At 46.2% G+C, this 25541-nt stretch overlaps 2 protein-coding genes across 4 annotated transcripts in view; one reads left to right on the forward strand and one right to left on the reverse strand.

Annotated features, from left to right (window-relative positions):
* Window positions 1-1606: 1606 nt before the first annotated feature.
* On the reverse strand, window positions 1607-13735 carry LOC141921999 (homeobox protein SIX4-like). Its single transcript, XM_074820917.1, has 3 exons — window positions 12456-13735; window positions 10049-10737; window positions 1607-7587 (listed from the first exon to the last, which is right to left on the reverse strand). The coding sequence occupies exons 1-3, from the start codon at window positions 13622-13624 to the stop codon at window positions 6794-6796; spliced, it is 2652 nt and encodes an 883-aa protein (XP_074677018.1). The 5' UTR covers window positions 13625-13735; the 3' UTR covers window positions 1607-6793.
* A 495-nt stretch (window positions 13736-14230) lies between these two features.
* The window catches only part of MNAT1 (MNAT1 component of CDK activating kinase), a 124730-nt gene continuing 113419 nt past the window's right edge, over window positions 14231-25541 (forward strand). For all 3 annotated transcript variants that reach the window (XM_074820918.1, XM_074820919.1, XM_074820920.1), the window contains exon 1: window positions 14231-14370. In XM_074820918.1, the coding sequence (XP_074677019.1) occupies window positions 14282-14370 (89 nt within the window). In that variant the 5' untranslated portion in view covers window positions 14231-14281. The remainder of the gene's footprint in view (window positions 14371-25541) is intronic.

The raw sequence follows: 25541 nt of genomic DNA on the forward strand, positions 1-25541 counted from the left end.
ACCTGGAACACATCTGCAAAGCCCTCCAAAGTAGCAGGAATGCGCTCCGTTAGGACATGATTCATCCTGCATACCGCATGGGTGGCTGCTCAGGGAGAATTTTGACATTTGCATATGCTGAGACTTTCCGCTTCTCAGTTGCCCTCAAACCCCCCGTACTTTGTCTGCTCGAGTGTGCAGGGGCTGTGCAGCCAGAAACCCCCTCCTGGAGGGGACCTTCCCTGGCTGGAGCCAACCCAGCTGTGGTGGTTCCCCTCCTGGCTCCGTCACATGGCAGAAATGAGAGGAGAAGCTGCTCACAGCTAGGTTGAAGGACGCCTTTAGACTCTCAGCCCCTGCTCCAAGCAAAGCTGGATGGAGCTGCCGTCCAGGGATCGATCAGGAATTTGGTATCTGCAGGGCAGGAAAATATTATCACAGTCCTACTGCTCAGGCGAAACCAAAGCATGGCAAAGGGAAGCACTACAAACAGCAGGACTGAGTCACGCACGCTGCTTCTGGGAAGGAAAAGGAGTTGGGCAACAAGGCAATTGTTTCTCTCTACCTTAGGGCTGTTCCTGGGTAACTGGATTTACTTCGGCAGCTGCAGAGTGTGAGGCGGGTCAACCCCAGGCAGAGAGGGGACAGATGCTCCCAGGGCCGGGAGGCGGCTCGCGGCGCTTTGCCACTGGGACCGCCGTCAGCAGCGCTGCCTGGAGCCAGCGGGAAAGATGGAGGAATGCTGAATAATGGTAAGGAAAGGTAACATCTTAGTGATGAAAAATATAATAGGTATATACAACTGGGTCTGACTACTACAAAACTTAAATCTCTCAGACCTCATCTTGCTTCCTATGGCCTAAATGCAATTTATGAGGTGAAAGGGTGTTTTCCTGCTGGCATGTGCAGGCTGTCAAGTATCTCTAATGTATATATAGCTTCAGCGAGGGAAACTATTTCACCTGTACAGGTTAGCCTGCTTCAACTTACTGTCATTCATTTTGGCATCAAAACCATAACTAGGCAATCCTTGTATTTGGAGCACAGATCTTAAGTAATATGGTAATGTGTTTAAATCCTTTAATATCAAGGGAACATAAATTTCAGGCTGTTCTCAAAAGTCTGCTCAAACCAGGTCTGATACCAAGCACAACATTTTAAAGAAAAATTTTGACAAACACGGATTTAGCAAATGGGAATTTACCTACCCAAAAAGAACCCCTGACGTAGAAAGCATCCCAATGCCACGGGAGCCACGAGTAAATACTGACTAGTCCTAACTAGTAGGTGGAAATATATTTCAATAGTATCTATCTAATTACAGTATAAATTTCATTTGAGACACAGATTTAATAGCTAGGTTTGAGATGAAATAGAAGATTTATGGTTTTTAATTTAGTATTTTAGAAGCAAAGTTAGGGTCTGACAAAACCCACTCAAGTCAACAGAGAGTCTCGCTCTAGCTTAAGTAGGCTTTAGACCAATTCCCTGGTGAGCACAAGAGTTCCTAGTTGCCATCACCCTCACAATGAGTCATTAAAAGCTGAGTTTCTACTTTGGATTGCTTTTCTAACACAAAATTCAAAGTCCTCACATTATATCCAAATGGAAATATTTACACAAGATGTGTATAAATATAAAGTTTATTCAGTATAGTGTTTAGAAAAATAAGTTCACATCATCTCAGAATACAAATAAAACACTTAATTGTCCAGGCACAAACCCCTATTACAGTACAACAAACATACATACTTTAGATCTCTTTGGTTGGGTAATTAAGCACAGATATGTTTGATGATACACTCTGGGGCGGCATCACCTAACAGTGCAGTAAAGTCTTCTGATTATTCCCTCCTCTAATGCGTACATTCCGCTTAAGTTTCATATTTGTTGTAAGGCACAATAAACCCATATCGCAGAAATAACTGGTTAGTTCTGGACAAACAGTACATGCAGCAAAAGAACAAACATCCTCTGAATGTGAATCCTGAAAGTCAGAAGATTCACTCCCTCCTTGAGTTCAGAAATTTAAGAAGCTAGTTTTAAATTATATGAAACATACAAGTAAGGTATAAAATATCCTTCAAGATAATAATTGCTAGGAGATACAGGAAGACTTCAGGTCTCCTTGCTTGTAAAATGTCATTACTTTTGTTTCCAGATTTATAAAATTACTATTCTTTTTATGATTTGAGATGCTTCTTGACCACAAGCACTAGGCGATTCATGCCCCTGGGAGTCCTGCACACGTATTTCGTATGAACCTGGAGGGATGCACCCTCTTGGTTGTTCATCTGCCCTCGCTAAGAAAAGTGCACAGGCACTGGAAATCTGATCTAGTGGAAGGTATCCCTGCCCATGGCAGTGGGGTTGGAGCTAGATGTAAGGTCCCTTCCAACCCAAACCATTCTATGATTCTATCAAATCTACAGACGGGAAAAGCTCCTGTGCACACAGGGCTGAATTTTGCCCTGCTTAATTTAACTGAAAATAGCTATTGAGGTGATTTTGCAGGATTTGAAGTCAGAATCTGTCCATTATTGTCATTAATGTCGGATTGATAGTAATAACAATAAAGATGGTTCCAGCCTTACTTCTGGGTAAAGTAGCTTTCTGAATGCGTCTTCCTGAATCCACAGGTAGGGTAAAGCAGTAAGTGGAAAGAGGTATATGCTTCAATAGATAGACTGTGACCATTCGGTTACAACTGTCCGAGTGTCAGCCTTGTGCACCGGTTCATACTGCCACCGTACACCGGGCCAAATCCATCCCTGACCCAACTCCAGTGAAATGAATGGACCATATTCTCGGCTGGTGTGAAAGGACATTAAAGCCAATGGAACTGAGCTAGTTCAGCCCAGCCCAGGACCTGGCCAATAGATTGATTTATGTGGCTGAAATGTCCTTTTAGGTAAGACCACAGGAATAATGCTGCAAATAGTCCAGACAGAGCATTCATTTTAATGTATTTCTGGTTCTCTGCAAAATTCTGGGTGAAACAGAGGCAACTTTAATTAAAAGTAGTAAAGAACAAAGGGTTTTTTAACATCATGCTTTGTAGGAATTTGCTTAAACTTTAAGCGTATTTTTCAAAGCTGAGTCTGGGACCAGAAAAGTAGTAGAATTTGGCAATGTTTCCTGTAAGATTTCCAGTGGACTTACAAGTTACAAACATATGTGAAGTTGAAACGATCCTTTATTCTCATCCGTAACAGAGAGGGAGGGAGAAGGAACATGTATGCCAGAGAGACATACCTTCCATTTAAACAACAGAATGTGATAATAAGGACTGTCTGTGGGGCTTGGACACTCACTGCCATTCACGTGTGTGGGACACGAGCATCCATATCCCCTAAACACTGTGTAAAATCCTTAGCTAGGGAATCAGTGGAGCAATGCCTTATTTACAGCAGCCGAAGATCTGGCCCCCAGGCGCTTTTCGGGACTTTGTGTACTGTCTATTTAGAGCAGTTAGCCTGCTTGCTTGAGGGTCATGTAATAAAAACTGACCCTTATTTTACAGTAGGAGTAAAACTACTATTTAAATATCTATTTTAAAAACACTGTACCGTGCAATGAATCTTTATATTGTGCATATGTACCTGCAGAAAACATGAGGTTATAACTACGTTATCTGGAGGGAATGACACTTATTTTCAATGGGAGAAAAAAAAGAGTACAACATAAGTTACTTGATATCTGGAAGACTAGAATAGATTAATCTTACTTTGTCCCAAACCACTGGTTTTATGTACATCCTCCGCTCCCACTGAAGAGTGGGAAGTCTCCTGTTAGAAGTACCAGACACTCCAAGATACGTGCCACTGTAACAACATACACAGTTTTCACCTCAACTGTGCTGCAAAGCCACAGAATTCAGAGCCTCAGTAACACAACAAATGCAAAGGAGGAAAAATTTTAAAAAAGTAACAGGTACTGGCATAACACCACAGTCTTTTCAGTTATGAGACCTGATCGCGTCAACAACTGAGAGAGTGCTCTGAAATACTCTCTAGCTCGCCTCCAAATATAGCCTGAGCTTCACAAATGAAATGTTAAGCCCCAACCAACTCCTTCAGAGCCATACACACATTCTCCATTAATATGACAATGATACAGGGTCCTTTTAATTTTCCAAATGGTTGAACAAATTTACGCAAAGCAGATACAGCTACTGTTATTGTCATCATCGTCTTCATTTTATGGGCAAAGAAGAGGTGGGAAGCGGATTGCTCACGCTGGAACCCAGCAAACAGATAAACAGGCAGAGCAGAGAGGAGAACTCTGGACTATCCGATTCCCTGCTCACATGGAGATCCCCTGAATGTCAAGGGAAGTTGTGCCAGGGGAACATATAGCTCCATGTTCTGCTTGTGATAGTCTCCACTTTAAAGTGCTTGCCTTAAATACCCTTTCTGCTTGGGAGCATGTGGGGACAGCCAACGGCTTATGGGCTGCTTCTGTCTGCAGAGCATCGGTGACTCGGCACAGCTGTGAAGTGTGCGCCTTGCACACTCGCTCTTCCCTTTCCCTGCACCTTTCCCTGCAGCCCTAGAGACTCTGGCTCGCAGTGTGGACTCCAGTGCTTACTGACAGAGCTCAGCTTCGAGGTTCCACAGAATACGCTGCAAAACACGCTGTATTCAATATAGTGCAAAACAACAGAAAGGATGCCTACGCCATGCGCACGGTGCACAGAAAAGACCTTCATTCCTCAAAAGCTTTCCACAGAACCAGTTAACAACCAAGACAGAAACAGACTGGGATGTGCTACCCCTATTCTCTTTCCTTTCCATTTTTTTGTCCTTTACAAATGATCTTGTTTTGTCCTGAGCCTGATTTGGAGCCTACAGAAGCTTATGAAAACATTTCCCATTGCCTTCCAAAGGCTGTGGACCAGGCCCCTGATGAGGATGACCACATGCTTCAGCTACTGCATATATTCACATTAGAATAAAAATTAACAAAACAAAACCACAAAGATTAACAGCATGTCATTTTTATACATCTGCATTCCTCTTATTATTTTAAAGCTTAAGGATGTGCTTTTCCATGCTACAAAAACTCCTCTGGAGGAAAGGTAAGATCTGTTCCACCTGCCCAGAGCCTGCCTGCTTCTGCTGTCCCTGGCACAGCACAAAGGGCAAAGGGAGAGGAGACCCATTCCCAGCCAGGCAGAGACCACGGCTGCTCCCACAAGCCCTTTGGGCAGCTGCAGTTCCCACCATCAGCCCCCATGCTGCTTATTCTGGAAGGACATATAAATACACACTTCTGTGCACTTCTGGATGGGGGCCTGCTTGCTTGAACAGCAGCTGAAGCCCTCCCACACAAGCTCCTTGGCCAATGGGTCCATGTAAACATGGGGCTCCCTTCCCTGGCCTGCCCACCCGACCTCTCTTGCTCATCTGCCTGAGGCTGGAGCCAAGACCTTTCCCTCAGCATGCCAGCTCTGCCCGTGGTCCCTCTCTGGACTCCTCCTGCCCTGCTGACGTGGTGCAGAAGGACCTATCTTTGGTGCTCTGCACCGCTAGTAAATGTCACCCACAATGACCAACAGACTTAAAACTCTTCTTACTTGTGCAAGTAGGGGCACCGAAGTCAGCGGGTCTACCTGCAGAAGTAAGACATCAGGATTTGGCCCTGAGGACGGATATTTGCAAATCAGTGTTTTTATTCCTCCTGCCACTGTGCTTTAGTAACAAAGATAAGGCCACTAGGAAGAAAGGCACGTGGAATTCTGTAAAAAATACACAAAAAGGTTCAACTAATTCGCAAATTACTAACAAAACAAACAAAAAACCCCTGAACACAAAGACAGAGGGGGTAGAGACAGGGACCTCCTGGGTTTGTGAGACTGGGAGTTCATTTTCTAGTTTCAGTGTGATTAACATTTTACTTTTACAGTCTATTGCTTGAAAAACTACAAAAAAGTAAAACCTTGTCAGAAATAACTACGTTTACTTCCTGCTCAAACAATAAAAATAAATTAAACAGCCAGAAAACGTTTTCCTTTTCAATGCATTGTGTCTAAAGTGAAAGGGAACATAAACCATAAATAAAATCCATTGTACTAATTTAAAAAAGTCTCCTTTATAAGAACTGAAACAATATTTACATTCATACTGGAGAGAAAGCTTCTGAGTTGCATAATTAGAGTTTCAAATGATGCTTTTTCTGGTGCATTGACAAAATGCTAGCTGTAGCATTTAGAAATCTGTAAATGTTTGATGTGAGATTTTTGGTTTGAATGCAAGTCTGCTGGAAAACAGCAAACACACCAGTAACAACATTTATGATTTTGTTTAGTTGCTTAACCTCAAACAACATAAAAGTAGTCGGTGAGGTATCGTCTAGAGTTCCTTAAAAATTTCTCAATGCCCATGGACTAGAAGTAAACAGCAAAAGTGACTGCATTGTTTCTACCTTTTTGGAGCGAGATTTTTGTTTTCTATCTAAAGTTAGGAGTGTATACTTACTGTTGAGAGTACGTTGTACTATGGAGAGTCTAGTTAAATTATCAGGGTAGTATCTCTTAGCCAAACCTGTACCCATTCACTCGGTACTTGCCCTGGCATTTCCCTTCTCCTTTAATCTGCTTAAAAGAGAATACTCCATGCAAACCAAGTGTGGCAACCTAATTCCATTGCCAGAGATTCCTCTGTACATCGATTCAGACCATTTACATGTTCTTCTGTTTTCTTTAAATGAAAAAAACCCACCAAACAAAAAAAAAAAAAAACAACCCACTTGGTGCTTGTTAGGGCCTCAACAGGAGACTTATCTATTAAAACAGAAAGCAAGAAAAAAAAAGTTACAAGTCTTGCATATCTTCATCCATCTGAACTGTCTGCAGTTTGGCAAGTTCTTTTTTGTCCGTTTCCAGTTCTTCACAAACCGTGTCAACCATGTTACTCATAACATACTTGGATTTCGAATCCAGCATCATTAAATTGCCAGTTGACTTACTCTCAGAATTAGGTAAGAAATTCTCTTTGACGTCAGGTACGGCTTGCAGAACTAACCTGTGCTCTCTGACAAAATCTTGATGTACTTGTGCAGAGGGGTGGCTAACACGGTCTCCACTTGTAGAAATTATTTCTCCAAGCGCGGGCTGTGCTGTAGAAATGGACAACAGATCTTGACTGGTAATGAGGGAGCAGTTCTGAAGGGTTGCATAGTTAGTGTTGCTGATAGATATCACGGTAGAGGTACTGGTCACAGGTGATGACATAGACTGGCTCTCCGAGATACCAGAGTTCAGTTCTGCAGCATTTAAAAGAGTTGGTGTGAGGCAAAAATTATGTGAGGGTGTTACATTCACTAACGAGGAGGCCAGGGACTGGAGTCCTCCGCTGGATATATTTTCAGAAGACATGTTTACATTTAGTTGTGTGTTCTGACTGACTGGCATCAACTGAGAAAACACAAGGCTTCTTTCCAGTCCTTCTTGCTTGACAGAGCCTACTGCCTGGCCTGAATTGGGAACCGTATAAACGACTGCACTTGGAGCGAGGGGGCTGAAGAAAACTTTTCCTTGCTGCACTGTTGAAGATTCAGTCGTAAAAGTTCCTCCATCAGATGTGCTGGGATTTACTGAAACATTACCTAGAGAAAGGGAAGCAAAAGAAAACACAGATTACAGTTGGCAGAGAGTTGCGCAGGCATTTTGTTAAGACATTTTGGTCTTTTTTATGTTTGCGGTACATACATAGGCTAATATTTCATGCAACATAGAACAGCGTTGTTTATAACAGGTGAGAGAAAATTTGGTATGAAGAAATAAAAGCTTTTAAGAGAAACCGCTTCTAGAAAGAAAAAAAAATGTTCTGGTATATTAGGTATCTTTTAGACTCTCATTAAGGGGCAAACAGTCTCCAGCCATGTGATTAAAATGAACGTGCTTTGGCCTTCACTAGTTGCCACCACTCAATTTCTATCTAAGAATAGAAACATGAAAAGCTATTAAAGATAGTTCAGTGACAGACTACAGCTTGTGTGTGGGAACTGGAGAGACGTCACATGAAATCCGCTGGGCAGAAACCACCCGAGTCAACCTGTAGAGAAAACATCAAAAAACAGTAACTTGGGTTAACTAGGTAGTCCGTTAAGGATTCTCATATATTGCCTTTCACCTCGCTTTATCACATATTTCTAAAAGCTTAACCCTGCCACATCCACCACACTGCGTAGTCACCCAGCGACTGCCTACCCTTGCTGAAAGCCATGGCACTGCTCACGTGATGTTGTAGCTAGCCAAGGCAAGAAGAGGTGGCCAGAGATAACCTGAAGTTGGTTTTACTGGATGTGCCATGTAAATTGCCGTTATAATCACTCCTAAAATAAGATATACTGGCTCTTGGGACTGGGTCCCACTTGAAACACCCCTCTTTCTCAAAAGCAGTTTAATTATCATTAATTATCAGTTGGAGACACCTGAATTTTTTACAACACTGAAAATGAATTTCTCACCTGGGGAATATTTTAGCTCCCTATTCATTTCTGTTAATCAGTGATGATTTTTTGGAAGATCTTACTCACATGCATAAACTAGAAGAATAAAGCAAGGCAACCTGAAGTTACCCATCAATAAGGTACCATCTACTGTAGCTTACTGAAAATAGCCTGCAGCACATTTCACTTGGAATACGCAGCCAGCTATCCATCCGTCTTGTGTTAAGAAAAATAAAAAGAAATCAAAGCAGCAAATACAGATCTTTTCTCTGCACTGGACTAGACATATGGTGGATCACTCTCCAGTGGGAATCAGTATTTTTAACAATGGGGACAATGTTCAGTGAGGAGTTTATTATGAATCTTAGGACTTTCAAATACAATACTCCCACACTACTTAAGGGACAGAACTTTCTTTCTCACCTTTTCTGGCTGTCAGTTTATGCCTTGGAGCATGCGGATTAAATGGCTTTTGTAATTACAGGTGGTATTCAGACTGAATGTCTTCTCTTTTTTGTCTTGGTTAAGCTATGTACCAATAACTTCCAGTGACTGCGAGTGCCACATTTTAGGATCTTATAATTATGCACCCATTTAAAATGGGTTTGTACAGCTTCAGTGTTCCTCCCCATAACAAAGCAAGATTGATTAATTCCTTATACACATTTAATTCAAATAAGTTAACATGAGCACAGTTTGATTTTCATTATAGTACTCACAGGTCCTGAAACTAGAGAGATTCATTCAAGTTTAATTATTTTCATAACCAAAGATACAGTGGCTAATGAGTAACAAAGCTGTTCAGTTGTGCTTTGTAACTGACCTGCTTCAAAACAAAGATCCAGAACTAGGCTTGTGCTCCCTGGGATTCTTCCTGGCCGGCCGCAAGTTTCAGTCTATGGTATGTTAAGACAAACTCTAAAGCAAACTTGGGGAGGAGCCTGCACACTTGGCACATGAACCTGTGATGACATATTTCCCTTGGACTGAGGGCAGTTTTATCCAAATACCCTCGCATTTTATATCTACCAGCTATTGCGTATTTCTATTGTTTCCCTGCAGTTTAATCTTTCTTAATTACAGGACAGAAAATGTATGAGCATAACTGCTTGGTCTTGTTGTGTCTATGGTAATTTAAAATTTATTTTTATGAAATGCTTTGGTTAAAACAACAAAAAAACAAAACAACCACCACAAGAACAACAACTGTAACAATTTCCAGCTGCCGTAATTTTCATTTTTATGAACCTTCTCATTAAAAGAATTCAAGGGCAAATGCAGAATATTTTGAATTACTGAAATATGTAAAATTTACAGATATTTGTGAAGACTGGTATCACAGACTTCTGAGAACAGCATGAGCTGAAAGGGGTGTAAAATGCCAGACCTCCTTCTCTGCTTTTAGTAGAGGAGCTCAGCCTCGTGTAACAGTCTGGCCACAAGCATAACCCACCATAAAGGAAGGCAAAAGGTATTATTTGATGTACCGTGTGTGGCCATGGCCGAGGTACAATCCTGGTATCTTGGAGGAAAAGGACCACAGTTTCTAAAATGCTAAGCATGCCTGATTCCAACTTTTTCTCACACCTCTTACAGTACAAGACAAAACTTTTACCTTGTGAAGCTGCCACAGAAACAGGAGGCAGCTGCAGAGAAGAAAAACCAATGCTTCCGTTCAGCAGCTGGCCATTTGTTCCTGAATTGGGGATCTGGACAATGCCATACTGGTTTATTTGGACAGGAGCAGTAAAAGTAACTACAGAGCCTCCATCTTGGGAAGCAGCAGTTTGTACGCTTTCCCTTTTCACCTCTGAGCTTGGTATCAATCCCGGGAACGAGACCGGGATGTTACTGGGGCTGAAGGTGGCTGCCGTGGCATTGGGGACCGAAGCCTGAAGGAGTTTGAAGTCCTTAACATCTTCTGACGAAGACGACAGTATGTCAGTAATGGACACCCCGTTGCTCACAACGCTTGACGTGGTTTTGGGCGAATTTAAGGTAACCGTCTGCGAAGCCCCCACGCTGAGTCCATTGAGAATGACACCGTTGGGTCCCTGAAGAAAAGAGCTACCATTGAGAAAGACGGGAGAGGTACTGGCAGGCACGAGGTTTCCATTCAACAAGACGCCAGATGAACTCAAGGCTATTTTAGTGTTTCCGAGCTGCTGCATGTAGACGGGTTCCGTGTGGCCGGGAAGGCTGAGGCTGGTAACGCTGTCGGATGAGCTGGGGAGCGGGTGGGGAGATAAATCCTCCTGTCCCTTACTGGATTCATCTTCTGTGCTAGGGTTGCCATCTGACTCGCTAGGGAAAAGACGGAGAGATGACATTGCATTACCATGGCGTGCCAGCGAGCTCTGCACCAAGGGGGACTCTTTGCTTTGATACAGTTTGTGAGACAGTTTGTGAGAGTTTTCCTAAGTAATCTTTCCCAGTGTTTTGCCTTTACAAGGCACTTTAAACGAACTTCAAATCAAGGGGGTGAATCTTAGAAATCCTTAGAAAAGGGCACATCAAATCAAACGCTTGCTGAGGAGAAACTTTACAAACTGGCTTATGGACGTGCAAATAAACCCCCCTCCCTGGCCATCCGACCCGGCCGACCGAAGGGGGTTGCCCGGGACGCCCCCCGTCTCCCCGGCGGTCCCAGGGTGCCCACGGCTGTGAGACCGGCCGCAGCCATTTGGTAAATCGCTGGGCGGCAGCTGCGGGAGGTGAGAGCAGGCCGGGAAGCGCCGCCCGACCCCGGCCAGGGCCGGCCCCAGGCCCCCCGCCACCCCCGGCCCCGGGGAAGGGGGAGGCCCCGCCGGGGGCCGGGCCCGCGCTGCCCCCAGGTGCCTCCGGAGGCACCTCAGGCTGTGCTCGGCGGAGGGGGGGGGAAAGGGGGGGCGGCCTTTGTGCCGCGCCCCGCGGGGCCGCCCCGGGCCGCCGCCCCGGCCCGCCGCCCCGGGCCGCCGCCCCGGCCCCGCCGAGCCCCTCCGCCCGGAGCTACGCCGGTTTTTTTTTTTTTTTTTTTTTTTTTGGCTGACTGATCCGCCCTCGACTGCATTTTTCGGTCGCTCCCTCCCTCCCTCCCTCCCTCCCCCCTCGGCCGCTCGCCCTTTGATGTGTCCCGCGGAGAGGGGGCCGCGGCGGCACAATCGCGCCCTTGGTTGAGAAATGCCTTGGGGCCCTCCGCCGGCCGCCGATTCCCCCCCCCCTTCCCTCCCTTCTCCCTTCCTCCCTCCCTCGTCTCTCCCCTCCCTTCCCGTCCCTGCCCCGGGAGGAAGGAGGGGGGCGGGAGCGGGGAGGTCACCTCCACCTGCCCGCCTCACGGCGCCGAGCCCCCGCCGCGGCCCCTCCGCCCGCGGGGAAGGCGGGGGGGAGGCCGAGGCAGAGCCCCGGGCCGGGCGCGGGCGGAGCGGGGCCGGGCGGGGGAGGCTCTCCCGCCCCGCGGGGAGCGAACGGCCGCGGGGGCTGGAGGCGGAGGCCTGCGGCGGGCCGAGCCCGGCGGTGCCGCTGCTGAGGCCCGGCGCGGCCGGCCCCGCTCCCCCGTTGAAACCCGAGCCCGGCCCGCTCCCGAGTCAGGTTTCAAAACAAGGCGAGCGGCGGGACCCCACACCCCCGCGCGTCCTCCGTCAATGATTAACTCTGTCAGGCGCGACAATTAAAAACAAGGGTGGGGGGGGCGAAACAAACACCCCCACCCCCCGGCCTCCCCTCCCGTCCCTTTCCCGGAGCCCGGCGGCTCCCCCGGCCCGGGGGGGGGAAGGGGTGGCGGCGCGGGCCGGGCGCGGCGGGAGTGGGGAGAGCGGGGCGGCGGGGGCCGGGGCGGCGGCGGGGGCCGGGAAGTTTCCCCGCGCTGCTCGCATGCCTGCGTGCCCGGGCCGGGTGGGTGTGTTGGGAGCGAGCAGGCGGGGAGGGGGAAGGAGGGGAGGACGAGGCGCACCGAAGGTAAGCGCCATGTTTGCAAGGGAAGAAAGAGCCGGGAGAGGGAAGGCAGGCAGGCGGGAGAGGGGGCGGGGAGGAAAGTTTGCCCTCACCTTTTGGACTGGGTCTCGGAAGGGTTGCGGTCCCGCTGCCTGCGGTTCTTGAACCAGTTGCTGACCTGGGTGAGGGACAGTCCGGTGATCTTGGCCAGGTTGCGCTTCGCGGCCGGCGAGGGGTACCGGTTCAGCTTGTAAAACTCCTTCAGCGCGTTGCGGGACTTCTCCTTGAAGCAGTAGACCGTCTCCTCGCCGTCCCAGATCGTCCTGGGCAGAGGATATTTCCTCCGCAGCCTGTACTTGTCCACCGCCCCCAGGGGTCTGCCCCGGGCTCGCTCCGCCTCGGTGTAACGAGCCTTGTACCAGAGCTCCTGCAGCAGCGGGTGGTTGGAGGAGTCGAAGTTGTGGCTCTCCAGGATGCTGTAGAGCTCGGCGTAGATGCCCTGGTGGAAAGCCACCAGCGCCCGGGCTTTCATCAGGCTCTCGTTGCCACGTAGCAGATCGCTCGGGGGCAAAGACCAGAGGAACCTGGCCAGGCGGTCCAGGTTCCCACCTTGCTGCAGCGCCTCGCACACGCAGGCGACGTGGTCCGGGGAGAAAGCCAGGGGGGTCTGCGAGGAGGAGGAGGAGGAGGAGGAAGAAGAAGAGGTGGAGGAGGGAGAGGAGGCAGCGTGGTGATTCCTGGCCAGGAGTTCCGTGTGGAGCAGTACCTGGTCCGCGGCTCCCTCCTCCGCGGCGGCGGTGGAGCCTGCGTGCTCCATGGGGAACGGGGCGGCGGCGGGAGGGGGCGGCGGCGCGGGGTTGAGGGCTCCCGCCGCGGCCCCGTCGGGGGGCACCTTGCTGGCTTCAGAGAGGATTTCCATCACATTTTCCTGCTTGATCTCCACCGCGCTCGTGATCTTGTCCGTGGGGGAGGCAGAAGACATGTTTCGGTTTGTTTTCCTTTTTTTTTTTTTCTTTTTTTTTTTTTCCCTTCCCCCCGTCCCCTTCTCCTCCTCTCCCCCCTTCCTATCTCTCTGGAAAGTCCGCTCCTCCTCCTCCTGCTGCTCTCGGCCGGCTCCTAGCCGATCAGGTTTCCTCCCGGCCACGCAATAACCATTAAAGATAGCTGCTATAGCAAAGTAGTGTAAACGGGCTCCTCTCCGCGGCTCCCCCCAACGTGACTCCCAGCCCCGCTGCAATACTATATGGCACCGCAGCCTGCTGGCCCGGCCGCGCCCGCCCATTGGCTGCGCCGCGCCGGGGGGGCGGGGGCTCCCGCGTCTCCAGGGCAACCGTCAATCAAAGCGGCCCCTCTCCTCTCCCCCGCCTCTCTCCCTCCCTCCCCACCTCCACCTGGAGCGCGGCGCCCGTCGCTGGGACCCCCCCCACCCCCGGCGGGCGGCGGCGGCTCCCCCTCACCTGCGCCGCCGCCATGGGAAGAATTAAAAACTTCCTCAGGGTGGGAGCGGGACGTCCCGTGAGGGAGCTGCCGCCCCACAGCGGCCTCCTGTTGGTTATTCATTAGGCGGGAGTGCCCCCTGCCCCCCCCCCCTCTTCCCCCCCCGTTACAACCGGAGCTCTCGGCCCGCGGCAGTCTGCTCCCCACAGCCCTGCTCCCCACACCCCCCTCCCCAACGCCAGGCAGGTGCTGCCCGGGGCGGCTCGTACCTGCTTGACCCGGCCGCCCCGGCCCTCCCCGCCGCCGGCTGGCTCTGCCTGGCGGCGGTCGGGGCCGGGAGGGGTGCGGAGCGGGCCGGGCCGGGCCCCGCGGCGGGCGGAACGCGCGGGGCGGCGGGCGGCGCCGGCGGGGCCCTTTGGCGGCGGCACCGCGCGGCGGAAGGCGGAAGGCGCGGAGGGAGGGAGAGAGGGAAGGAGAGAGGGAGGGGGAGGCGGCAGCGGCCATGGATGACCAGGGCTGCCCGCGGTGCAAGACCACCAAGTACCGCAACCCCTCACTGAAGCTGATGGTCAATGTCTGCGGGCACACGCTGTGAGTGGGGCCGCCGCCCCGCCCGGAGGGGGCCGGGGGGGGGGGAACGGACGCGGAGAGGGAAGAGGCGGCCCGGCCCGGGGCTGCTCCTCGGCGGGGGTGGAGGGCGGCGGGGCCTGAGGGAAACTGTCGCTCCCCTGGCCGGTCCGGGGGTGACGGCGGCCCCGGCAGCCCGGCCCGGCCCGGGGGGGCTCCGCCAGACCCGTGCGGACGTTTGCGAGGCGGCTCCGGGCCCCGTCGTGGCCCCGTTTGGCTCTCCCGGCAGCAGCGCTGCAGCCAGCGGTTCCGTTTCGGGCCGGGGGCCGGATCGCGGTGCGGGTCCAAAGCTCTGCTCTCGGCTGCTTCTCGGGGGAGACCCGCGGGACGGGACGTGTTCGGTGTGATGGACGGTACCGGCTCCTTCCCGAAGGGGTGTGAGGCTTCGGGGTGTGAAACGGAGGGTCTTAAAGAAAAACACATTTGTCGTCAACTTAAACACCCACTACTTGTATTTAACACTGTGCGTGGATAGTTAAGGGGAAAAAAATTTGTTTTATTTTTGTGGCGTGTTAATTCTTCTGAATGAGGAATGCTTTGTTTGAAGGTTTGATGCTGGTTTAAATGATGGAAAACCCTCTTGTGAGCCTGTGCGGATGGTGTTGTGTGCTCATTTGGTATTTTTTCCAACAAGACTCGTGACTTTTTTCTTTTTTTCCTAAAGATGAATACTTCGATAATTCCCACCACTGGCTCCACCTGATATATGTCATACACAGTCCAAACTCAGTCACTTTTGGATCTGGAGATCTTCCATAGTTGGTGTGGAAGTGTTAAAGACTCTACTCTAAATTCTTTCTAGATACACACGATAGAAGCCTCATACTGCAGTAGCCGCCCCTTCTGGTTGGTTTGTTTGGTTGGTTGGGTTTTGTGTCTTTGCATCTTTCCTGTGATGTGTATATTGAGCTGTTTATGTGTTTAAACTACATGTGAATTACATTCAAAAGACATAGTCTGAAAGCTTAATACAGCGTTGTAAGTGAACAGGTTGAAGGAACTGGATTGCAACAAATGATTTATATTATTTTCTTGGAAAAAAACATTACTTTCATCTCGTTCCCCAATCCTGTTCTCTACGGCCACACCAACACTTTTGTTGTCAGGAGGGAAGGCGTGTGGGAGAGCAGCAGATGATCACCTGGTAGTGGTGATGTAGGAGGGGGTGGCATCAGGAGTGCCCCTTTGGTGGCAGTGGTGCTGGCTGTGTAGAAGTGCAGCTTTACCTGGAGTTCAGAAGGTAACAGCCCCATTTAGGCAAGGCCGTGCAGCTTTCAAATGATGCTTCTATCATGGATTCCAGTGAAGATCAAAGGACTAGTGGTCTTGATGCTCCTCTGCTCTCAAGCTCCTCCAGAGCCACTTCCAGCAGAGGACAGCATGTTTCAGTTTGCTCTCCTGCTTTGGTTCCCAGTGGGTTTTTTTTTCTAGCTGAGCTTCGCTTGAGAAAATTAGTCATGTTTTGTGCTTTACTGGGTCCAACTGCTGACACTGTGTTTGGAGTTGATGTCCTTGTCTTGCCTTCTTTGTTTCTTCCCAGCTGCACAAGGACTGCCTCTGCATCCCCAAGCTCTTGTTGTTTGCACTTCTGCATTTGGCAAGTGTTTTATCCAAGACCAGATCAGTAGTCTGGATCTGTGCAGCCCTAGGTTGAGCCAGCTGGGTGTCTTTGCAGGGTGCTTGCTGGGAGAGGTCTATGCAGACTCACCCAGGCTCACCTTACCTGGACCCAGCAAGGTCTGTTAGTCCCTCCTTTCCCTTCCCAGCAAAGGGTGTCTGTGCAGCTGGGCACCACTGCTTTAAAGCATATGTGTATGAGGGTAAAGTTAAAGTCACTGTGTAAGTAGGATCTCTGGATTTCTTTGTTTTTGTAATTAAGGACTCTCCACCTTGATGTGGTTCAAGTGGGTCACTCTTCCTCTGTAATATCCTTCCAATAACTCCTTTAAGGTTGTGTTTTTATTATTATTTCCATACGATGTTACAAAGCCTTCATGCTGGAAGTTGTTTCTCAGTAGTGGTTAATAAATTCTCGTAATAGCTAATATAAAAGCTGGAAGCTCAGATGAGGCACCTGTGAATGAAGTATGAGGGGAAGAAGGTACGGTAATTGACATTTGTTCTTTCATAAATTCCCTGTGTTTCAGGCACAAGGAAGGAGCGTTTAACTAGTTCTCAAAGCAAATGAGCTAACATAAGTTTCTGATGGAGATTTACCCTTCTAAAGCAATCTATTCCAATATTTTGCTGTTCTTACCATTGCAAATATTTATCGTAATTTGTAATCTATTTGCCATAATTTAAGCATTTAAGAATTCTAAGATGGATTTTATGCACCTTGTGAACTCTTTATCACATCTCTGCAGGAATGTGTCACATGTTTTGTGGGCTTTCTCTTTAGTGTTTTCCACACTTAAGAAATCCCATTCCCAGTCTTGTCTCTTCAGTTATTTTTAATTTTTTTTTCTTTTTATATATCTGTGGGCTAGTCTAACTGCTTTTCTTGAGACTTTTTCCAGTTGGTTTGCATTTTTCTGGAACTGGACCCGGTGCTCTATCTGAGTCCTTAGTACAACAGGCAGAGTCAAAACTATTTCATGTGCTTTTCATATGATACCCGCATTTCATACTTCTCAGTAGGATGCTGAGTCTTTATGTATTTTTTTATTTTTTGCAGTGATGTTTGATTTATGTTCAGCATAAACTCCAGGTTCTTTAGCACTTTACCACCCAAACATACCTCTGGGCAGAACAGTATTTAACCATGCCTTCCATGTTGTTCTTACCTTTTTGCTCTGTCAAGCTACATATTACTTCAGGTGACTTTTACACTTGCTTCAAGTGACCTTGGATTCTGAGTCGCTCCATCCAAGTACTTGTTACTGTCCCAGATTATTTTCTGTTAATTTAAGAAAATGACCTTTCTGTCCTGATATTTTCCAATGTGTAATTTGTGAACAAGGTGTTGTCTGGGAGATCTTTGGAGTTGCTGCTTGTGACCATAAGAAATCAAACTGAGGCAGGCCAGAATACAGAGTTGCCTGCAGTAAGTTTTTGCTAAATAGCCTTCCCCTGCTGGCACCCTCCCCCACCCAAGTTCCTTTTTGTAGCAGTGGAGAATGCCAACAGATTAAAGCCATGTGAATGGGCTTGCTACCTATTTTCTTTCTGGCTGAAATAATGAATTTGTCTATGGGTTTCTAATCACCTCTCCGAACTTCAGTATGTACTGTATTTGTTTATATTATATGACTGTCAATTTAAGAGTGTCAAAAGTCCAGTTAAACCATAACTATATTGCCTTTAGTTGCTGTTTTGCTACCTACATTGTTACTGTGTCATTGGAGGAAATGATATTTGTTTGATATGATTTGTTCTTTACAAATTGCGTGTTGGATCTTATCTGCTTTGTTATCTGAAATATGCAGGAGATAGGTTGTTTGTCTGATTATTTATTTCAGCATCTTCCCAGGGACTGACGGTAACCCTGACTGGTCCGTGTTTTTCTGTGTATTTGGTTTCCTGCTCCTTAGAGGCAGGTGCTTTTGCCCTTCTTCAGGCTGCTGGAACTTAATGCAGAGAGCAGAGATGATCTTTCATGACTGCCTTTGTCAGTTTTCAAAGGGTAAATATTATCTCTACCAGATTTGAAAACCTTAAAGTACTCCTTTAATGCTGTAACCCCTGAATGTAGTCCATAGGTTTATGGACTACAAGTCCATAGGTTTATGGAAGCTTATTAAGTTGTCTGCAGAAGGATATTGCCTTTATCATGCTTTCTCTTTGAAGTTTGCCAGTAAATATGCATGGGCAATTCAGAGTCTTGACTTTGTTGGCTCAGGAGGTTTGGAGAAATTGCTCTAATGCATTTCCCGGTTCTAGCTTGTGTTCTTCCTCCTTTTGCTGCGATATGAGTTACATTAGCCAGTTAATCCGTCTTAGTGAATGAAGATCGATGCAGAAATCGCCCCAAGTGCTTTGACATCATCTGTTAGAGATTTTCCTTCCCGTTGAATAGTGGGTTAATGCGCTCCTACTTTAACTGCTCTTTCGTTCACTGAAGACGTTCTGAAGGAATATTTTCATGTTTACCTTCAGTGTGGACTCTCAGTAGTTTCTTTCCTAATGCTTTGATCTTTCCTATTTTAACTGTGCTGTTCACTTAATAAAGTGACCTTCAGTGGTTTGATTTGCACTTGTGCAAAATCTCTTGAATTTCAAATCATTAAAGAGCCTATACTTGGCTGAGGTGATTTGTCAGTAAGCTTCAGATCTTTCTCCTGGATTTCAGATAGCTCTTGTGGTTTTACCATTAGTTAATTATCTTATGGCTCTCTGTTTTAACCTTCTGAAGAATTGCGAGAGTTGCCATCTTACGCCTTCTGTCAGCCAAGTTGTTTCCACTTTCATGTTCTTAGCCAGTTCCTCGCCTTTGGTTAGAGTGAAACTAGAAGGGCCTTTCTTTTATTGTGGGTTGGGTTTTTTTGTTTTGATTTTTTTTTTTCTCACGTCCTGTATAAACAAAGTTAATCTCAAAATATTTGAGAACTTGTTGGGCGATGTGTGTCCTGTTTGTTCCTTCTTTTTTTGACAGATGCCTGCAGTGAAGGTTCTTCTTGCTATGAAGTTCTGTGCTTTGGAGGTTTGGCTGTTCATTCGTCTCTTCTTCTCCACTTCGTTAACTAATAGAGTACCTGCATTGGCCTTCCATCTCTCTTTTACTGTGACCTTGATCCTGCCAACAAATTCATTCTGGATTTTAGCGCCAACATATGCAAATAGCATTTCTCCTCCCTCACCCTTTGCATATCTTCCTGTGTCAGTGTGCTTGACCCTATGTTAGAACTCTTAGTGGCTTTCTCCTAACGCTGCGTGTTTGCCATGTTCAGCTTCCCTGTGGTCAGTGGGGCTCTGGAATGTGTTCGCTTGTGGCAGAGCAGGGGTCAGTGTGCTGATAAGCACGGCAGTGCCGCGGTGGAGATAAGGGATAGGCAGATGAGTGCGAGGGGATGAACTCAGACATTGGGTCTTGGCTGTAAACATCCTTCGAGTTGGGCTTGCATTGCAGTTTATTCCAGTGGACCCGTGCCAAGCCTTACAATTATGGGAATGTTTTTTTGGGGGGGTTATTTCTTCTTATTATTTTGTTTTCTTTGGTTATTGCTTCTTGACCAATATCACCAAAAGTGTAATACCATGTGGTTTTGGCATTAGAGTAATGTTAAATAAGTGTTTTCCACTATAAATCTTCCCTGTCACTGGGAGGGAGAATGATAAATTAGCAGTTAAAAGTTGTTCTAGGATGGGACTTAGTATGGAAATAGTTCGAGAATAATGAATGTCTTTTTAAGTTTATGTTCTTAAGTATAACAGAGGTTCAAGGCATCAGATACTTGGCTTTAAAGATGCTTTTGTGCAGGGGAAGGTGTGTCTAATTATGGAGCAATGCCTGATTAAAGTTCTGTAATGCATTAGTTTCTAAGGTGCACTGGTGGCTTTGCCTTCTTTTAAAAGTTCACTCTCAAGAATTATATTCAAAAGCCTTTGTGCATGCATGACAATTTTTGATTATTTGGATGGCTCCTAATGTCTTTTCTGAGTGTACAGATGCTGGGTGCGTGCTTGACAGTGGAGTTGTAATCCACCTGGCTTCATTTGAGACCATGAATTATCTTTTACTCTGCCTGCTTGGATTTCATGGCCTGTGTTGAGTTTTAGTAGGCAGGCTAGGCATATCCCACTGATTTACTTACATAAAGAGGAAAGGAAATGCATCCACCGAAAACTGCATTAAAAGAATGTTAAGGTTGTTACTGCAAACAGGACTGGGTAAAGAAATTTACTGTTGGCTGTAAACTTGGACCATATGGTCTCCAACAATCAGACACAAAAGTCTGAAAGTAAAAAAAGGTGGTTAATTGGGGCTGCCGGTTCAGCTTTGTTGTCCCGCTGCCTGCTATAGGGAGGAGGAGGGAAACTGGTATGTAAAGCTCTTAGGCGTCAGTCCTGCTGCTCCGGCTACCTGTGACCCATCCTGACTTGTAGAGAGAGGAAACGTGGATGTCTGCAGACCAACCAAAGCAAAGAAACTTCCTTTCCTCCCCAGTGTCGTGCCAGCTGTTGTGCTGTCTCTGCTAAGTGTCTTTCCCACGCTTGACAGCCCTGGGAGACAGGGGCACAGGTATGAGAGCAGCCTCCACAGAAAACTGATCAGCTGCTGCCAGTGTGGTGACTTCAGGTTGGTTTGTGTACTGTTGCAATCTTAGATGGTAATTAATGAACTTGCTCTATTACAAGCTTTTCTGGTGTCTTTTTCCTGTCCACACGAGACTTACGGAAAGGTGTCTAGGCTCCTTATTAAAATGTCTTTTTTTTTTTTTTCTCCTTTTCCCAGAGGGAGATGTGTTTATTTCTCGTTTAATTTGTTAATAAGGCTTCAAAATGAGGATAGCATAAAAATGCTTACTATCTCTAGGCCCGGCTTTGTGTTGCTCAGGGGAAACATCAATTCACCGAGTTGTGTTGTGGGGATTCAGTAATCTGCCCTGCACCCTGTTACGGCTGTTCCAGGGATTCATTAGGGGTAAGTGCATCCTCCGAGAACTGTAATTGCGGTGCTAACGGCTGCTAAAATGAAGAAACAGAGGTTTCATTATTTGTGTATTTATTTCAATGTTAGGAGCATTTGGAGTTTTGCGGCTGTCGAATTCCCCAGGAGTTGGAAGTAGGAACATCCCTGGTGAATTTGGGGGAGTGGGGTCTCATGCCAGCGCGTGGGGCTGGAGTCGTCAGAAAAAAGTTTGGAATCTTCTTGTTTAAACTCCTTCCAAGTGAAAGGATCGCTTGGCTTCCTGCTGCATTCTTCTCTGCAGTGTGGTTCAAGAAAATGCCTTTCTTCTAAGATGGGGGGGGGGAGCCCGGGAGATTGTGGAAAATAACATAGAACTATATTTCAGCCAAGTTAAGTTTGAGTAAAGAAGTCTAAGTACAGGTAGGCAGTGAGGATCTGTCAGACCTGTGACTTTTAACTTGAACATGTGCTTAATTAGGGAATTAGGTTCTTAAATACATATTTGAATTTTATTCGGCAAGCTTTTTCCCTAAAGAAAATACCTTAAATGCAAGATATACAAGCATGGTGATACTGTATTCAGGGCTGTCATTTGTACCGTAAAGGTTGGCTGTGATGTTTAGGCCACCAGATTTGTATTAATACAGAAGTGGGTGCAGGCTCATAGTGCAAATGGTATGAGTAGTGCTGGTTGAACCATAGAAATGTGCATGTGGATGCAGGACTCATGAGTAGGCAGCAGGCACGAGGAGAGTCACCATACTTGGGTACATATTGGACCCTTGCAGGAGCTGATCTAGTTTGCTAACCTGGCAGAAAATGAGAAACTTTTTCAATAAGTTAGTGTGGTAGTGCTTGTACAGGACTAGTGAGTTGAAGTGGCTTGTGAATGCTTAGACAGGCATCAGAGGTGGTGCAAGGTAATCTGTAGGAACGTGTGTCCGCAAGTAAGGTAGGAACAGGGTTGAAGGAAGGACCTGCCTATGGCACAGTGTTAATTTAGCTTGCACCATTTTGTGAAGATGCATGCTTAAAAAGCTGTCTTGTCTGGGAGAGCAAGTGTTCTATTTTGTTTCTTAGGCTTGTTTTCTTGCTGCTCTTGCCATGTCATATCTCAAAATAGATGCCTGAGGTGGTAGATCCTTACTTGCATGAAAAGTGTAAGTCCTCTTGGTGGACTAAAGCAGATTGGAACTAAAATATATAGCTAAAGTCTCAACCAGAACAGGAACTTTGTGTGGTCCTAAAAATACCTACTTTGCTTTGGGCAGATAAGTAATGAAAACTATGTAATGTATTTAATTCCCAACGATTTACGTTCTCTTTGTTTCTTCTGGGTGAGTTGAGAGACACATCAGGGAGGTTTTTACTCAGATTTGTCAGATCTACCATGGGAAGTTAGGTTAACTGGTGCTTGTTTGAAATAGTTGCACAATCATAGCCTGTCTGCATCCACAAAGGAAAAAGCAAAATTACTTTTTTTTAAAGTGGAATGTATTCCCTCAGAAAGAAAGCTTTTTCCTGACTTCTCAGGGAATAAAAATCTAGGTCATCTTTATTCTTTGTCTTTTTGGAGTTATTCCTGTTTTTATTAATTGGGATTAGATGGTCTTTGGACTCTGTTCCATCCCATTACTCTTCCAAAGTCTCTCTGAGTTAGTCATGGGAGGTGATTAAATCATTGCTGAAATACCCAAGAGGTTATTTCCTTCTGCCGTCCAGTTTTGACAGTGAATATTTGCTTTTAAATTTGGCTCTGAATCTTGGTCTTATTACTTCTGCTGAAGTGGTGTTAATGCTTCAGTTATGTCAGTTTTAAACAAAAGAATAATACATTTAGGAAATCTTTACTCTGTTGAGCTATCCATTGGCACGTCTGCTTAGTAACACTTCTTGTCTGCTTAGCAAAGCTTGTAGAGCTCTACTCTTCATTCCTCATTAGTACTTTTCGGAAATTTTAAGTTGCAGTTCTGCTCTGAGATACAAGCTTGGCAAAAGGAAAGCTATTGTTTATATCTTGGATTTTCAGTCAGTAAATGGAAAAGTAAACTCTTTTTCCTTGGTGCTGAAAATCCACTCTGGCTAAAAAAGCCTGGGATCCTGAAAATGGCTAATGGGTTTGGGTGCCCAGCTTGAGGTGTCTTCAAACATGCCCAACCCTTTCTGTTGGGTAAGTGCTTACCATGGTAAGGTTGAATATGGTGAATATCCAGCATGGTAATGGTCCAACACAGGTGTGGTAAATCTCTATGATGGCTAAAATAAGTGCTTCTCAAAAAGAAGGCAAACACAATAACCTTTTAAACAATTTGGTATTAGGTGGGTTTTTCTTTTTTTTTCTTTTAATTGCATCTACTGCATTATAATTGAAGCCAGTAGTTCTGTGGGTTTGTGAGAAAGAAGGACATTTGACTCGCTTCTGTGTGGTTGCATTAGCTGCCAAATGTTAATGAGTGATATGCATAGGTTTAATATTTATGAAATTGAGCAAATATATTCCTGAGTAATTTTGAAAAGCATATCTCAGTAATTGTAAATTCACAGCAGAGTAGATCTGAAAGTGCCCTCTTGGAGTGCTCAGAAGTTGCACTTGTGTGCATGCTTTTTGTTTGGGGCACTGGTTGTTTGGATTTTTTTGCCCAGGACAGTTGAAGGTGAAGCTTGAAAAAAAGCTAGGTCAGCATTTTGGAAATTCAGTTGAGTACTCCAGTGTTCAGATCTGGTTAGCAAATTAAGAAATAAAAAAAAAATTTCCCTGATAGTAACAGGATACGGGACAGGCAGGGTGCAGAGCTTGTGTTGTGGACACTTTTGAGTTTCATGTTGCTGGTTCCCTCTTTGGTTTAATGATATGCACAAAACAGTGGATGTTTCTTCACAGAAAGGCCACTCTGTCTGTAATAGAAGTCCTAAGTAGTAGTCTTAAGAGTGAACTGAGTTTTGCAATGACATCCACTTGGTTTTTCTTTTTTAAAAAATGTTTTGCAAGAATTGTGTTTGACAAGACCAGACATGAGAAAAGAGCTTAGCAGGAACTGCTGCTATGTATGAGAAAATTAGACTTTAATTGTCGTAGTTAAGAACATTTTTTGATGCTCTGAAAATGATATTCTAAGCTGTTCTTCGTTTGAATATAACACATAGTGGGGGAGAGAATGTATAGCAAATTCTTGCAGGTTTTTTCATCTGGAATGCAGGTAAGTTCAAAGAAGCAAGAACAAAATGCCCCTGCCAGAAAGGAACAATGAACAAGTCATCTGGTCTGATAAATATTTTGGCTCTGAATTGGGAAACTTGTAGATAATGATTTTTGCTGTTTCCACAGTCCTGCCTCAATGTTTGTCTCTAAGGTTAAATTATACGTCAAAGTATTTGCAGAATCCTGGTCTTAATAAGAGCGTGACAACTTCTTTAACATTATAGAGGAAGAGAAGTAGTTCTGCTGAGAGTTAGGAAACAGTGGGATGGGACAGATGAGCAGGTGTTATTTTGGTTAGTTTTTTTTAAGAAGCGATGTTGAGGTGGAAGTTCCCAAGCCCTAAGAATGTTTCGCTCCACTGTTTTTATTAATGCCAAGCAGTGCGACCAGGCTGTCAGTCTCTCTGCCAGGGTGACAAAGAAGGACTGATATTCCTAGACAGCAAAGGGCAAGGGAGTGGTTTGACTAATGTTGAAACCTTCAGGCTGCTGAGCCAGAATGGGAAGTGTTTGGTCTAATTGGGCAGGAAAGTTTGGCACTGGGGGCTAGATGTATCGCAAGAGCTGCTGGCAGAGCTGGGGTGAAGAAGGAAGACCTCTGGTCCTGGACAAGTACAGGCAGACAAACGTTTAATGTATTTGTCATCCTTACTTGCAATGTGTTGTGTGTCTTCTGTTTAAAAAAAAAAAAAAATCTTCATGGGGATTAGGATCTGAACAATTTGTAGGTGTAACAAGCGACTAGATAATCTTTAGTGTGAGTATATGAATAGCCTTGTGTAAATAGAAGAGTTCCGATTCTTCTGGGAGTAGCTGTCTGCAGGCTTAAAAACACTGGAAAAAATAGTCCTTGCCCTGGATGGCGTCAGGAAGGACTGTCAGTGGCAGTTGTGTAGTTTGATAAGCCTGTGACTGATGTGCTGTGAACTGGAGATGGGAGGCTGCCTTTAAATCCTCACGATCCCCTTGTTCCAGGGAAAAAATGAAAAGTTATCTTTAGTTTTGCGATATGGCTGTATTTCGTAAAGGGAGAGAGGGAGGTTAACAGGACTGAGGGCAGTGCCAGGTTGATGTGATGTTGCTGCGAATGTCATCAGCCAAGCAGGCTTGGAGGAATTTAGGAGCTGGAGAGATACTTACCTGTTGAACTTAGTCTAGAGTTACTGTATTTGTTTGAACCTTTTTGTTTCCACTCTTGCAACAAAGCCTGGCTTAATTTTCCTAAACAAATCCTTGATTTCTGTTCTATCTGCCTGGTTTGGGGGAAAGGTAATACAGGATGGAACAGCAGACATGGCCAGAATTAGCTGTCTCAGTGATGTATGAGTGGAACAGCCCCTTAGAGGTTTGTTCCTTGGGACGAGGT

This window comes from Strix aluco, chromosome 4 (assembly GCF_031877795.1).
Source record: "Strix aluco isolate bStrAlu1 chromosome 4, bStrAlu1.hap1, whole genome shotgun sequence".
Taxonomy (NCBI): domain Eukaryota; kingdom Metazoa; phylum Chordata; class Aves; order Strigiformes; family Strigidae; genus Strix; species Strix aluco.

What these genes read in the sequence shown, in the direction of transcription:
- LOC141921999 (XM_074820917.1), bottom strand. Translation starts at nt 13,624, where the DNA reads ATGGGCGGGCGCGGCCGGGCCAGCAGGCTGCGGTGCCATATAGTATTG. An exon ending in TCCGAGACCCAGTCCAAAAG is followed by an intron (nt 10,738 to 12,455) that starts GTGAGGGCAAAC and finishes TCTTTTCCCTAG; the next exon opens with CGAGTCAGATGGCAACCCTA. An exon ending in TTCTGTGGCAGCTTCACAAG is followed by an intron (nt 7,588 to 10,048) that starts GTAAAAGTTTTG and finishes CCCTTTCTCTAG; the next exon opens with GTAATGTTTCAGTAAATCCC.